General features: G+C 41.2%; 1 protein-coding gene across 1 annotated transcript in view; it reads right to left on the minus strand.

The window, feature by feature from the left end:
• Positions 1-14,008, minus strand: part of LOC124555762 (mitochondrial tRNA-specific 2-thiouridylase 1) — an 89,645-nt gene extending 75,637 nt beyond the window's left edge. Inside the window, exon 1 of the mRNA XM_047129802.1 lies at positions 13,818-14,008. Coding sequence (XP_046985758.1) covers positions 13,818-13,896 — 79 coding nt within the window. The 5' untranslated portion in view covers positions 13,897-14,008. The remainder of the gene's footprint in view (positions 1-13,817) is intronic.
• Positions 14,009-14,920: the final 912 nt, after the last annotated feature.

The raw sequence follows: 14,920 nt of genomic DNA on the forward strand, positions 1-14,920 counted from the left end.
GTAACTTTACCGCTTAAATAATAACATGTCTTAAGTATGTGCTTCTCTTAAGGGGAGTTGGAAAGCCCTATCCCAACAATTTCAAATTTAGTGACTTGGCTTCCCTGTATTCAGGAACCACTGTAGCCATTGACAAGAAAATTTTACAGGACATTAAACTATATGTTCTGAGTCTACTGAACTACAATAATTACATTTCAGCCACTGCTTTCGGAAATACAATTTTTTTAATTACCAGTTAAAATTTTGTGTACTTTTTTGTACATTATTCTAAATAATTTTAATTATAAATAACATTATGTTCTTCTTTTAGTTCAGTAGACTCAGGATATGTATGTTACTACTCCCTGAAAATTTTAATTCTATACTCAAAGTGATTTCTGAGATTTAGCAAAATATGCAACAGAAAATGTAAATTTTCAGGAATGGCTTCTAAAGTTTCAAAAGACTGTAACTCACTCAATATATGCTTAATTTTTTTTTTTATTTTTAGTCACTCAGAAACACCGTGCACCATACTGTATATCATCCTCTTGATCTTTTTCTAAGATTTTTCTTCTTTCTGGACCCCTTAGTGGCCAACTGTGCTGCATACTCGGCTTTATCAATGTGAACCTTGTCCATCTGTTCAAGTTCTCTGATGCAGTTTGCCCCAGGATTAATTCCCATATGGTGTAGCACTTTCACCCTACCAATGTTGCCATCATTAAAAGAAATTACAGCATGATTGATCCCCCACTTTCGTGTCTTCATTCCAAGAAAAACATTTTTTGGTATGCGAGTCCATATAAGATTCAAATGGTTCAAATGGCTCTGAGCACTATGCGACTTAACGTCTGAGGGCATCAGTCGCCTAGAACTTAGAACTAATTAAACCTAACTAACCTAAGGACATCACACACATCCATGCCCGAGGCAGGATTCGAACCTGCGACCATAGCGGTCGCTCGGTTCCAGACTGTAGCGCCCAGAACCGCACGGCTACTCCGGCCGGCCATATAAGATTACTGAGCGACTCATTGGGATTTTCAGTCTGACTATGCAAACACTTCTTCAGTAATTCAGGATTTGGCAGGTCCCTGTACATAAATTTTATGATATTCATGACTGCTGCTGGGATGGAATGTTTATGACTGTATGAACTGTTTGAGTACTAGGCATAAATCGGATCCAGGAGGGCAAAGGTGGTGTACTGGTTTTTCATCAGTTGACAGTCTGTGGAAGAAGGTAGCCCATACTGCCTGCTTCATTTTCACCAAATCCTCAGTATTATTTCCAATGGCCATCCCATAATACTGCCGCAGTTCATCAATCGTTTTGTCTGTCATCCTGCCTCTTATGGTTTTACCATCAGAAAGTTTCTTGCCTCTCAAACTTTGTTTCAACTTCCTCAACCTGGTGCCCACCTTCTTTTGGACATGACCAATACAAACACATAATTCAGACATGTACGAAAGAACAGATACCGTCTTCACCAGCCATTTGACCATCTTCTGTGCGGATGCACACACATTGACCGAACTCTTACGGGAATCAGTAAAGCTGCGAGTAATGAGTGTAGTGGGCAGGGGCACTACGAATATAGTGCGGGACAATAAATTGGGAATGTGGGTCTCACAGAGGGCATGCCAGTGATAAGACCCTGCAGTCACACTATCCTCTGTGTCCTCAGTAGCTCAGATGGATATCGTCTGCCATGTAAGCAGGAGATCCCAGGTTCAAGTCCCGGTCGGGTACACATTTTCAACTGTCCCCGTTGACGCATATCAACACCTGTATGCAGCTGAGAGTATTCATTTCATTGTACTGATTTAATTGTAAATTCAATTTTCCCTTTGCCTTTACAGCAGAGTAAGCAAGACAGGTGGTGGCATAAAGTTCTTGATCACTAGTCTGAGTGCGAATGTTCTGGATCAAATGCCAAACCTCTCTGCAGCGTCTCGTGAAATGAGGGTATTCAATACTGTTGATGGTGATCCATCCGTAAGATGGGGAAGTTAAGTTCAGCAGCCCCCTCAGTGCTATTCAAGAAGAATAGGCTATATGCCAGCACCAGGTTTCACCGTCTCTCTTCTATCATCATCATCATCATCATCATTATCCAAAACATACGTGACACCACACTCCATACACGCCCATTAAAGTCACAGAAACTCAACACTTATACTTCAACAATGCACAATGCTCATGCTTCATGAAGGGAAGGTGCCTACAAATGCGGAGGATGGAAAACACCTTTCCAGTTCAGATGGCCGAACCTCTCCTTAGAGATCTCCCAGTCAATTATGCTATATGACTTTACTATACTTTTATTATGCTACATCATAGATGCTATACTGATTGATAATGTCACCAGTCAAAGCTTACGGGTTGTTCCGTATTCTTCATCGCTTCAACTGAATATGTTAATGTTGAAAACTATCATTACTCCAAGGGTGTGCAGTAAGTCACACTTTTGTATGCTGCAGTGATTTTAAGTCTTTTCTTCTAGTGTACCAGGCTCCAGAAAATCAGGCCATAGCTGACATTAGCTGTAGAATAGAGTATAGTCTACTTGTGCCAGATAATATTGTGATAAGATGATGTCTTAGGTTTTCCCCAGAAGCAATTATGAGCTTGGCACCTATTGGAGAACACAAAAGAAGATTCCCGAAAGAACGAGTTTGTAATTCATTTGGGCATATCCTGGGCAACAGTATTAACTACCAGCTGGTCATTTCACTCCATAAACATCCTCGTATCCACAAAGACCTTACAACAGCCATTCTTAGCATCAAAGATCACACAACATCTACAAATCAAAAAGAGATACTCAACCACGTGTGACATGCTTTGCGTTCAAGAGATTCACAGAAATATGACACTGCTTGTCCAAAGATATATGTATGCCCCTTGCAGCTAATCATCCACATAGACAATAAGGCAGCATCATCTTTTCCGTGCATAGCACAGGTTCTCTTTATGCGAGTAACAGCAGTAAAAAATAAATTACTCTCTTACAGTGGAGGTAATTAATGGCATCGTGACCACAGTTTATAAAACCACTTTCAGAACCAAATCATCACGTCTGTGATGGTCAACAGCCATTTATGGCATGGATATATACGGGAACTGATTCAAATGGAAATACTATTGTGGTTTGGGCAGTATCAATCTGACTCTGCTTACTTGAAAAGAGGTTACAATCCTCATCTTTTCTTTGAAAGTGAGCAAATCAGGCAAAACTCAAAACAGTAAGTTGGGCTGCAGTACCTAACATTGCATAATTGTATGCCAAATAAATGCAGAAATTCAGACAGATTATTCCCTTTCTTAAAAAATATAATTTTAAGAAAGCTGACTGTAAAAAATTTACTTCATGCTTGGATGAATATTTACCCATACGAAGCCTGGCCCAGTTTCATATGATGAGTTTGTGGATACTGAGAAATACTGTTCATGGTATTGTAATACTCAGAGGTTGGAGACCACAGCATATGAAATGTTTATCATCAGACACTGAAAAGCTACTGAAGGTTTTCAATCATTGCAATAAATAACCTTTCAGGAAGAAAACTCAAAGCTGGAGAATGATTCCTAACAGCAATATCTAAAGACAAACAAGACATGTGGGTAAAAATGATGAAGGCAAAGGATCGGAGCTAGAATAGTCATAATGGATGGAGAGTTCTTAAGAGCTTCTGTAGAGGTTTGAACAACTATTATATGGCATCCAAAGGTCACTAACAATCAGTTAGCCCATGCCTGAAATTCTCTCTGGCTGGTGACTGAGTGTTTGTGTTGTCCTCCTCATTTCATTTCATCATTATTCGTGAAAGTGGCTAGACTGGACTGTGTAAAGATTGGCACTTTGTACAGGCGTTGATGATTGCCCTGCAAACCAAACATCATCAAGCCTGAAAAACAGGTAAGAGTTCAATGCCATAAAACAAGGCAGCCTAAAGAACATAAAACTTGTACTAAAGAACATAAACAGCCATTCAGTATAGAATCATCAAGCACAGATGACAGCAGTGTGGAGCACATAAAACAATTCACAAAGAAAGTAAGAGAATGGATCATGGAACTCTACAATTACTACTTTGAAACCTCTCTCAAAAATCACATGTGACATCCATTCTGAAGCCATATAAACCACCAACAGATGCCAAAAGCTTGATACCAACATCACTACCATGTCATTTATACAAAATCCTTGACAGACTGTTGCTGAATCACTTACAGCTTACAGTGCTTATCGACAAGCAGGTTTCAGACCGGGAAAGAATTGAACATATCAGAGTCTTAATCTCGCCCAGTATATATAGGATTGGTTCAAAACAATGATACAAGTGCAGCCTTCATTGATCTAATAGCTGCCAGTGCTCAGTCAGTCATTGTATATTGATATAAAAAAAAAAACTATGGATTTACTAAGGATTATGGTTTCACCACACTCATTGAACAATTACTCAGAAAAACAGAAGGGTATATGTATGCTTTCATGGATAATAAAGTTGACAGCAATGCATAAAAAATTGTGTTACTACATGGAAGTGTATTGGTCCCTAGTTCTTTTAACATCTATACTTGTAATTAACCACCTCCAGAGCACACCAGGAAGTTTCTCTATGCAGGTGATATGGCTTTGGAAACTCAAGTTAAGTCCTTTGCAGAAGTGGAAGTGTGCCTGAAAGGTGCTTTGAACACAATGAGTAAGAATCAATTTCATCCATAACCAGTTAAAACTCAAATTCATGTTCCTTGTGGTAAACACAGACATGAACACTATTGCCTTGGGAGCTCTTGCCGAGGAGTGCAATTGGATACTATACAACATCCGAAACACTTGACTGCACCTTGTCATATGAGCAGCATAGCTATACCACAAGACTGAAAGTGGAAACCAGAAAAAACATCCTTAGGAAGCTGATCAGAAGTACATGGGTCTCCAAGCCACAAACTATGTTTGTGGTCTACACCACTTGCCAAAATGTATCAGCTGACAGGTAGTGCTCCCCCAAACATCCACCACTAAATTGCTGACAGTGTGGAAAGAACAAAGCTGGGCATCAAGCCCATTCATCCATTATATGATCATGTAGCAACTGTCCTGAGACTAATATTCAGGAAACAGTAAATGAAAACCATCAGCATCTTGCAAATGACTTCATCAAAAGCAAGAATGAAAATGCAGAAATAACAAACAATAAATAATCCTAGATGGCCCCAACCACTGGAAAATATCCCTCCTTACCACCAAGAGAAGTGGAATACTGGAGCTAGTGGATCCATGTGCGATGAAAAAAAAGGAGATTTCCAATTGTTACAACCTACTGCAACTGCAGAGATGCTCAAAGCACTTACTCTGGTGCCAGTCCACCACCGAGTAAGATCTATTTCAGGCAGCTCTTAACTCTACTGAGGTTTCACACTTCTGGTAATCTATGGTTTAGTTTTCCATGCACTAACAGTCAGAAATGTTTAAGTAACTCATTTTGTGTGTTCTTTAACTTATTTTTTATTTTTCTTTATATTGAAGCTTCTGACATGAAAAGCAATAACACCCGTTTATTGAGCATCCTTAACTAGTTCGTTTCTTGCATGTGATAAAATAGTTTAGCAATTTCTGCATTAACCACCACTTCCATGTCATGCAATGCACCGTATTTTCAATTTATTCCAGTCAAATAAGTTATTGTCCTTGTAGAAAAGGACAGGAACTTGTGTTGTGGCAACAGCATTGTTCACTTTGCAAAACAAAATTAGATCATCTGGAAATTGCAAAATTTGAAATCACACTGTTGAACAAAACTTAGCAGGAACAGAGAAACTACTGAAGAGCCATTACATATGAAATGTTATGCTCTCCCGTTCACGTACACAGCTGGCTATTCATATTGCAAAATTAGGAAGGATAGTGAACAAAGAGATTTTACTTCCTGTGCACATACTGCAACATAGTAATAGTATATGATTTTTTACACAAATCTGTCATATCTAGCAGCAATAATGGCTATCATTTGGCTGGGTATTGAGCGAAACTGAGCTGTATGATAGATACAGGTATGTCATTCCACAGTGCTTCACCTATGCCAGAGTTTATCAACTTTAGTGGCTGGCAAGTGGTGGCATGCCAGTCTCTCTGCAATCCATGACCGGATGTTTTCAATGGGTGTGAGATCTGAAGAACACGCTAGCCTGGGCAACAGTCTAGCGCTTTCAGTATTGAGAAAGGTAAAGACAGCATGGGAAACATGTGGTTGAAACGTAATGTCACAGAGACCTCAAAGATAGGGAACAGCCACAAGCAAAAATGTTGTGGCTGCTGTTCAAATTACCAGCTATGTGAATCACAGACAATTGTGCTGTGTTGTGTACCCAGTGTCACTAGTGATTACCTTAAACCACTCCATGTAAATGTCGGGATGGTTCCTTTGAATGGGTACAGCCAGATACCACCCCCAGCCTTGGAACAATCCAAGCTAGTGCCCCATCTCCAATGACCTTGCTGTCAACGGGACATTAAACCCTAATCTTCCTTCTTCCAATGGCACCACAAACCTTCGCTCCCATAAACATGACAAATGCAAACTGGTGATGTTCATTCTCTTTTGAGTCTTCACACATCAATACGACATTTACATCTACGTACATACTCTGAAAGCCACCACACGGTGCATGGCAAAGGGTACATTGTACCACTGCTAGTCATTCACCTTCCTGTTCCATTCACAAATAGAGCAAGGGAAAAACTACTGCGTATATGCCTCTGTATGAGCCCTAATTTCTCTTATGTTCGTGGTCCTTACACAAGATGTACGTTGATGCCAGTAGGCTCATTGTGCAGTCAGTTTCAAATGCTGGTTCTCTAAATTTTCTCAATAGTGTTCATCAAAAATGTCATCTTATCTCCAGGGGCTCTCATTTGAGTTCCCAAAATATTTCCACAATATCTGTGTATAGATCAAACCTAGCAGCTCACCTCTGAATTGCTTCGATGTCATCCTTTAAACCAACCTGGCGAGGATCCCACACACACAAGCAGTACTCAAGAATGCATCACAATGGTCTTATACATAGTCTCCTTTTACAGATTAACCACACTTTTCTAAAATTCTCCCAATAAACCGAAGTTGACCATTTGCCTTCCACACTACAAACCTTACACGCTTGTTCCGTCTCATATAGCTTTGCAATGTTACACCCAGATATTTAATCCACCTGTATCAAGTAGCACACTACTAATGCTGTATTCGAACATTATTCTATTGTTTTTCCTACTCATCTGCATTACCTTACATTTTTCTACATTTAGAGCTTGCTGCCATTCACCACACCAACAAGAAATTTTGTATATGTCATCTTATATCCATTTACCGTCACGCAACAATGACATCTTCCTGTACATCACAGCATAATTGGCAAACAGCTGCAGCTTGTTACCCTGTTCGTCAAATCATGTGTGTAAACCATGAGAATAACAACTGTCCTATAACACTTCTCTGGGGCACTCCTGATGACACCCTTTTCTCTGTTGAACACTCACTGTTGAGGGCAACATACTGGATCCTATCAAGTCTTCCAGTCACTCACATCTCTGTGAACCTATTCCATATGCTCATACCTTTGTTAATAACCTGTTCTGGGCCACCTTGTCAAACTTTTCCAAAAATCTAGGAATATTAAATCTGCCTGTTGGCCTTCATTAACAGTTCACAGGATATCATGTGAGTGAAGGCAACCTGAGTTTCACATGAACAAGGCTTTCTAAAACCATGCTTATTTGTGGACAGAAGCTCTTCTGTCTCAAGGAAATTTATCATACTTGAACTGAGAATATGTTCAAGAACTCTACAGCAAAACAATGTTAAAGAGATGGGTCTGTAATTTTGCAGGTCTGTTCTTTTACCCTTCTTATATACAGGAGTCACCTGCACTTTCTTCCAGTTGCTTGTGACTTTGTGCTGGGCAAGAAATTCCTGACAAATGCAAACTAAGTAAAGGTCCAATGCCGCAGTGTACTCTGTGAAACCTAACTGGGATTCCACCCATACCTGGCAACTTATTTGTTTTCAACTATGGCAATGCTGCACGCAAAACCATAAGTAGTCTGAAAAGATGACAAGTTGCATCCTGTGACCAGTGTCGTCATTGGGACACACTGCTGCTACATCAAAGGAACCCCCCCCCCCCCCAATAATGGTCACTGTGCCAACAGCTTACAGTGCTCCAGAAATTGTCTCACTGTCTGTGTAGATACTTGACTTGCAGCATAGCATTTAGTATGCTCAAAATCAAAGCAGCAATATTGCAGATCAATAAACCATAGCCTGAAAGGGTCACGATACTGTCACTGTCCAACAGGTTCTAACACACTGGTTAATAGTCCTTCTTACACAAGAGATAATACAATCTTCTCACAATCAACCTACATTGAGATATGATTTCTCAATGAGTAGTCTTTCCTTATATACAGAATGTAGACGGCATTACTCCTGTGCCCTGAAATGCTAATCGTTTGCACATCCAAGCATTTCCGGCCAATTTAATACTTTCTGCATGTTTTCTTCATCGTATTGTAATTTTAATGCCCTTAAGTGTACACTGCACTGGTACAACACATTTTCTGTTTTCAAGCTATGATTTAAGTGGTCACGGCAACCTAACAAACTCCACAGCAGATTGTCTTGCTAAACAGGACCTCGCGGAAAATGCAATCAGGTGCCCCACTAGTATCACTACCTTGGGCACTCTTCTTTTTTTCCATGAGTTTGAGTCATCTCTCTTTCTGATTTCCACATTGCATTTGATATAGACTTTCCCCTTTGTAAAAAACCAAAATACAAAAACCAAATCCCATACTGGCCCACTTTATACAGTTGTCATAATGTTTGATTCAATTTTGTTGATTTGTTGCAAGGCATTGGCTTTATTACACTGGAGGTATCAGTAATTTAAGAATGGAAAACGAACTTAAAGAGTTAAGGTTTTCTGTAGGAGGCCTACACAGATTTCAGAAGCTTGAAAAATCACAAGAAGAGAGAAAATTATTAATCACTTCCATCAGTGACTCAGGAAATTTCATAAAATATTTTCCTCAGTACAACTCAGGAAAATCTAAATAATAATTTTTGTCTCCCTACATCCTCACAACAGGAGGTTCTCTCTCATCATGGAGTCTGATTGACCTGCTCCTTCTTTTTAACCTTTACCAGTCTACCCCTCTCTCTTCCTCAATGAAGAAACTATTAGTTCTGAAATCTAGGCTAGTGCATATACTTTTGTACATGTCTATCAGCAGTGCATTACTGACATTGCTCCTGACAGTAAGCACTGGCTAGAATTTCTGTCTGCTAATTTCATAATTTTCTCAAATGAATTTTCTGTTACACCAAGGAGTTATGAAAGACGGAAGCCACCTTTTATATTTAGTGACATGCCCCATGCAGCCTTACAAAAATTTTAGATTTCTTCAATAAATTAATGTTATTTTTCTTTCTAATATTTTAGAAGATTTTTCTAACTAGCAAATAATTTTTGTAGAGTGCATTCTCAGATCCAGAATTCTTAACTGCCTTGCACCGATCAATATCCACACAGACTGTTCTGTACTATGTCTGTTCTTATCCAATGTTTTGCTTGCCTTTTGATTCTCTTTGTCGTAAGTGGGAAAGTATTGTTCTTTATCGCATATTTTAATGTATAAGACAATACCTTTTTTTTTTTTCCCCAAATTGTTACTGCAGTTCCACGACATCTAATCTACCTCCACAACTGACCTGCTGCTGAATGCAACATTAAAATGCCTGGTACTTTCAAAGTACCAAGAACTCACACTCCAACTGCAGTTAGGAAACACATTATTTACTCAAACTTAAAATGTATCTACTGTAATTACTAAGGAGGTAAAATTTGAGAAATTCAGGCACATACAGAGGAGTCATGAAATCTTTCTTCCTAGATAGTATAGGAAGGGAATAATTACTATGGTGAATAAAGGTTGACGGAAATGTCCAATTCCACCCGTCTGCTTTGACCAATGACGTCACCAATATGGCAGAAACAACCATTCACAACAACTCCCATATCGCGACTACGATGTCATTACGTAAACATGACAACACAAAAATAGATCAAAAAACCATCAAACACATATCCCTCCAAAATATAATGAAAATAACGGGACAAGCGGGGAAAATGGAGGTTTGTGGGTGGGGACAAACTAAAAATAAACACACGCCACTAAACCAAACGACAAAAATGATAAAACAAAATGACCACAACCTTCCCAAAATCAACTAAAAACAATATCCACTGGAATCGAACACTTCTCTTGACCTAAATAGGTCAACAGAAAATACCTATACCAAATCATGAAACCCAAAACTACAACCACATCCACAATCATCACTCCCTCAAATAACACAACAAACCAACAAAACTGGAATCTAACACTTTCCCTTGACCTATATAGATCAACAGAAACTACTGAAACAAAACCACCCACAGCCACAACCAAGGATTGAAACTGAATACTTCCCTTCACTTATAAAGATCTACAGCAACTCACAATACCAAATCACAAATATCAACAACAACCCCCCCCCCCCCACACATAACCACCCACCCATCTAACCAGACAAAAAAATAAACAAAAACTAAACAACTCACCACAAAAAAGCTCTGGCACTGCCCTCTAGGTCAGACACCACAATCACACCCAGCCACACACACAAACACCACTATACACACTAACACACCAACAGAATAAACCACAACCAAATAAAATTCCCAACTTTCTCCTCCCCCCCCCCCAAAAAAAATCAAAGACTTTAAACAAATAATAACCAAAAACAAAAAAATAAGAATCACACACTACAACTAAAAAAAATTACAACAAAACAAATCCTCCACAACAAAATCAAAAATCCATGACCACCCCATCCCTACCTTCCAAAAACTTACCAACCCCCCCCCCCAAGCCACAGCCAACACCCCCACCCCCTCACCTAACGAACCTACAACTTTCGGCCTATACATCTTACTCACCGCTCTTAAAAAAACCCTAAAAATACAATAGCCCTCAGGGACGCTCTTCCGCCAACAGTACCCATCTAAATGAGCCTGAAGGTTAAAAGAGCACCTCTTCCCCCTCCCAATAACAAACTCATCCGACGTACAGCAATCACCATTACATTAACCATCACACAAAACCGTTAACTCACTAATACAAATTCCGCTTCAAAACCACGAACACAGCACTCACCACTGAGCAACAGCAAACTCACCCCAACAAACCAAACAAACGTAAACCATGAACACACCACCAGAGAGCACGACAAACACCCCCACGACATCTACACTCCTAAAAATGGAAAAAAGAACACATTGACACCGGTGTGTCAGACCCACCATACTTGCTCCGGACACTGCGAGAGGGCTGTACAAGCAATGATCACACGCACGGCACAGCGGACACACCAGGAACCGAGATGTTGGCCGTCGAATGGCGCTAGCTGCGCAGCATTTGTGCACCACCGCCGTCAGTGTCAGCCAGTTTGCCGTGGCATACGGAGCTCCATTGCAGTCTTTAACACTGGTAGCATGCCGCGACAGCGTGGACGTGAACCGTATGTGCAGTTGACGGACTTTGAGCGAGGGCGTATAGTGGGCATGCGGGAGGCCGGGTGGACGTACCGCCGAATTGCTCAACACGTGGGGCGTTAGGTCTCCACAGTACATCGATGTTGTCGCCAGTGGTCGGCGGAAGGTGCACGTGCCCGTCGACCTGGGACCGGACCGCAGCGACGCACGGATGCACGCCAAGGCCGTAGGATCCTACGCAGTGCCGTAGGGGACCGCACCGCCACTTCCCAGCAAATTAGGGACACTGTTGCTCCTGGGGTATCGGCGAGGACCATTCGCAACCGTCTCCATGAAGCTGGGCTACGGTCCCGCACACCATTAGGCCGTCTTCCGCTCACGCCCCAACATCGTGCAGCCCGCCTCCAGTGGTGTCGCGACAGGTGTGAATGGAGGGACGAATGGAGACGTGTCGTCTTCAGCGATGAGAGTCGCTTCTGCCTTGGTGCCAATAATGGTCGTATGCGTGTTTGGCGCCGTGCAGGTGAGTGCCACAATCAGGACTGCATACGACCGAGGCACACAGGGCCAACACCCGGCATCATGGTGTGGGGAGCGATCTCCTACACTGGCCGTACACCACTGGTGATCGTCGAGGGGACACTGAATAGTGCACGGTACATCCAAACCGTCATCGAACCCATCGTTCTACCATTCCTAGACTGGCAAGGGAACTTGCTGTTCCAACAGGACAATGCACGTCCGCATGTATCCCGTGCCACCCAACGTGCTCTAGAAGGTGTAAGTCAACTACCCTGGCCAGCAAGATCTCCGGATCTGTCCCCCATTGAGCATGTTTGGGACTGGATGAAGTGTCGTCTCACGCGGTCTGCACGTCCAGCACGAACGCTGGTCCAACTGAGGCGCCAGGTGGAAATGGCATGGCAAGCCGTTCCACAGGACTACATCCAGCATCTCTACGATCGTCTCCATGGGAGAATAGCAGCCTGCATTGCTGCGAAAGGTGGATATACACTGTACTAGTGCCGACATTGTGCATGCTCTGTTGCCTGTGTCTATGTGCCTGTGGTTCTGTCAGTGTGATCATGTGATGTATCTGACCCCAGGAATGTGCCAATAAGGTTTCCCCTTCCTGGGACAATGAATTCACGGTGTTCTTATTTCAATTTCCAGGAGTGTACAAACACGCCACAATCACAAACCAAACTCCGCGCCGTAATGACGTCACACACCACAACACGCTTACGTCACGGGTCAAAGCCGACGAGTAAGATCGGAGGTTCTGTTGACCATTCAAAAATGAACCCAATACTACACACAACACGAAACTCCCAAACACACCAACAGAGAGCACCACCGACCGCATCAACGTGACACCTACAAACACGCGAAACTCACGAACTAAGCTTCGCGTCGTCGTGACGTCACACACCACAACAGCCTTACGTCACGGTTCAAAGCAACGGCTGGAATCGGACGCTTCCGTCGACCCGTCAGGACTAACGCACTCATTGAAATCACCCTCGCTGGTTCTTAATATGCTAACGCGCACGGAGGACACGATTGTGTAGTGTCTGCACATCATAAACTGGAGTGGCAGAGATCAATTGCTTCATGTGACCCCATAACCAAAGTCTAGTGGATTTGGGTCTGGGAAACAAGCAGGTCAAGGTATGGGGCCTCCCCGGCGAATCCACAGGTTTTCAAATGTATTTGTCAGGTGCTGACGCACAATGCAAAGAAAATGTGCAGGTGGTTCATGCATGAACCACATCTGCAGGTTGTCCTGACACGGCACATTCTCCAGCAAGATAAGTGGTGCGTTCTTCAGAAAGCGGATATAACGAGTACCTATTAATTCCTGCGGTAGCACATATGGCCCTAATAATCTCTAGTCAAGAACGCCTACCCATAAACTGATTGAGAATCGATCCTGGAGCCTTGTTTCTTGATGTCTGTAGCAGATCTACTGTACGGTTTCCCCACTTTAAGTGTTCATCAATATGTACGCCAGCAAACTTATATATTTCTACGCAGTGTATTATTTTTCATTGGTACATTAACACGATATGGTGTTCTTGCGATAGGATTTTCTGCAAAACTATACTGCGCTATTGTGGGTAACGATTTCAAGTTAATGATGCTGCCTATTAATTTCGCTATTCTTACGTGCTCAAAATTCTGATATCCTGATCAAAAAGTTGATACTTAAAGAATTACCTGTTACATACCTTTCGATTTTAAATAAATACCGGCAACGGCACTATCTACACCGCCAGAAACTGCAAGCGCAACTTTTCTGATTAACATCACGGCACACTTTTAACATAAAATGGCACAGTTATGCATTACGAAACTGTGACAGATAATTTCATAATACAAACGAGCAAAACAACATAAAAACAATGTAATTAACAAATCCAGCAAGATCAAAATAAATAAATGAAACTCTTTGTAAAGAGAAACCCAAATACAGATAATTTCAATATCGATATCAGGAAGTAAACGGCCGATAATCTACCAGATTTTAAAGTTGGTCCTCATCACTGAATACAAAGAAACGAAAAGACAATTAACAAAGCTGTTCAAATTGCGACATTCACACAGACCATCGATGGAAGAGAACGGCAGGGGTACTGCATGATTCTCGGAAAGAAAATTTCCATGTTGACGTTTAGTGGAAGCTTAAGTGGCGTCCGGAAATCTATTCTCGCCTCACCCAATCCCGTTAGAGTAGCGGATTTTGTGATTTTGCGGAATGTTAATCCTTATGTTATTGATTTCCTTGATTTTGTGACACATTGCGAAGGATACTTGAAGACTTGGGCATATTTCTATGAGTGTTCTTCCACAAAGGAATTCAAATACCTGAAAGCAAAAAATTACTTAGGTTTTAACATACCTGGGCCATGAAAAACCTTACACTGTGCATAAATAATAAGACAATTAAATTAAAAATTTTTCATTGCTAACCTGTTTTAACAAGTAAAAAACACAGCTCTACAGCAGAGAAAAAACAGTTTCTTTCGATTTATCAGCAGAGTAGAAAATTTGCCATACACACTTCATCATGAACAACAGTTATTAATTTAGCTTTTACAATTAATAAACATCACTATTATTACCATTTCTTTAAATATAGTAATATACCTCACCTTTAGCATTCAGTATTGGGCTAAGAAGAGTGACGTCGTGCTAACTTCCGTCTTGTGTGTAGTATCAAATATATGAAATCATTACAAATTCATTGAGTAACCCACAACACTTAACGCATTATATAGGTGCAACCTGTTGTTTTCAGTATTTAGTCTTACATCAGTATTTAGAAGACAGC

The sequence above is a fragment of the Schistocerca americana genome, chromosome X (genome assembly GCF_021461395.2).
Source record: "Schistocerca americana isolate TAMUIC-IGC-003095 chromosome X, iqSchAmer2.1, whole genome shotgun sequence".
In the NCBI taxonomy this organism is placed as follows: domain Eukaryota; kingdom Metazoa; phylum Arthropoda; class Insecta; order Orthoptera; family Acrididae; genus Schistocerca; species Schistocerca americana.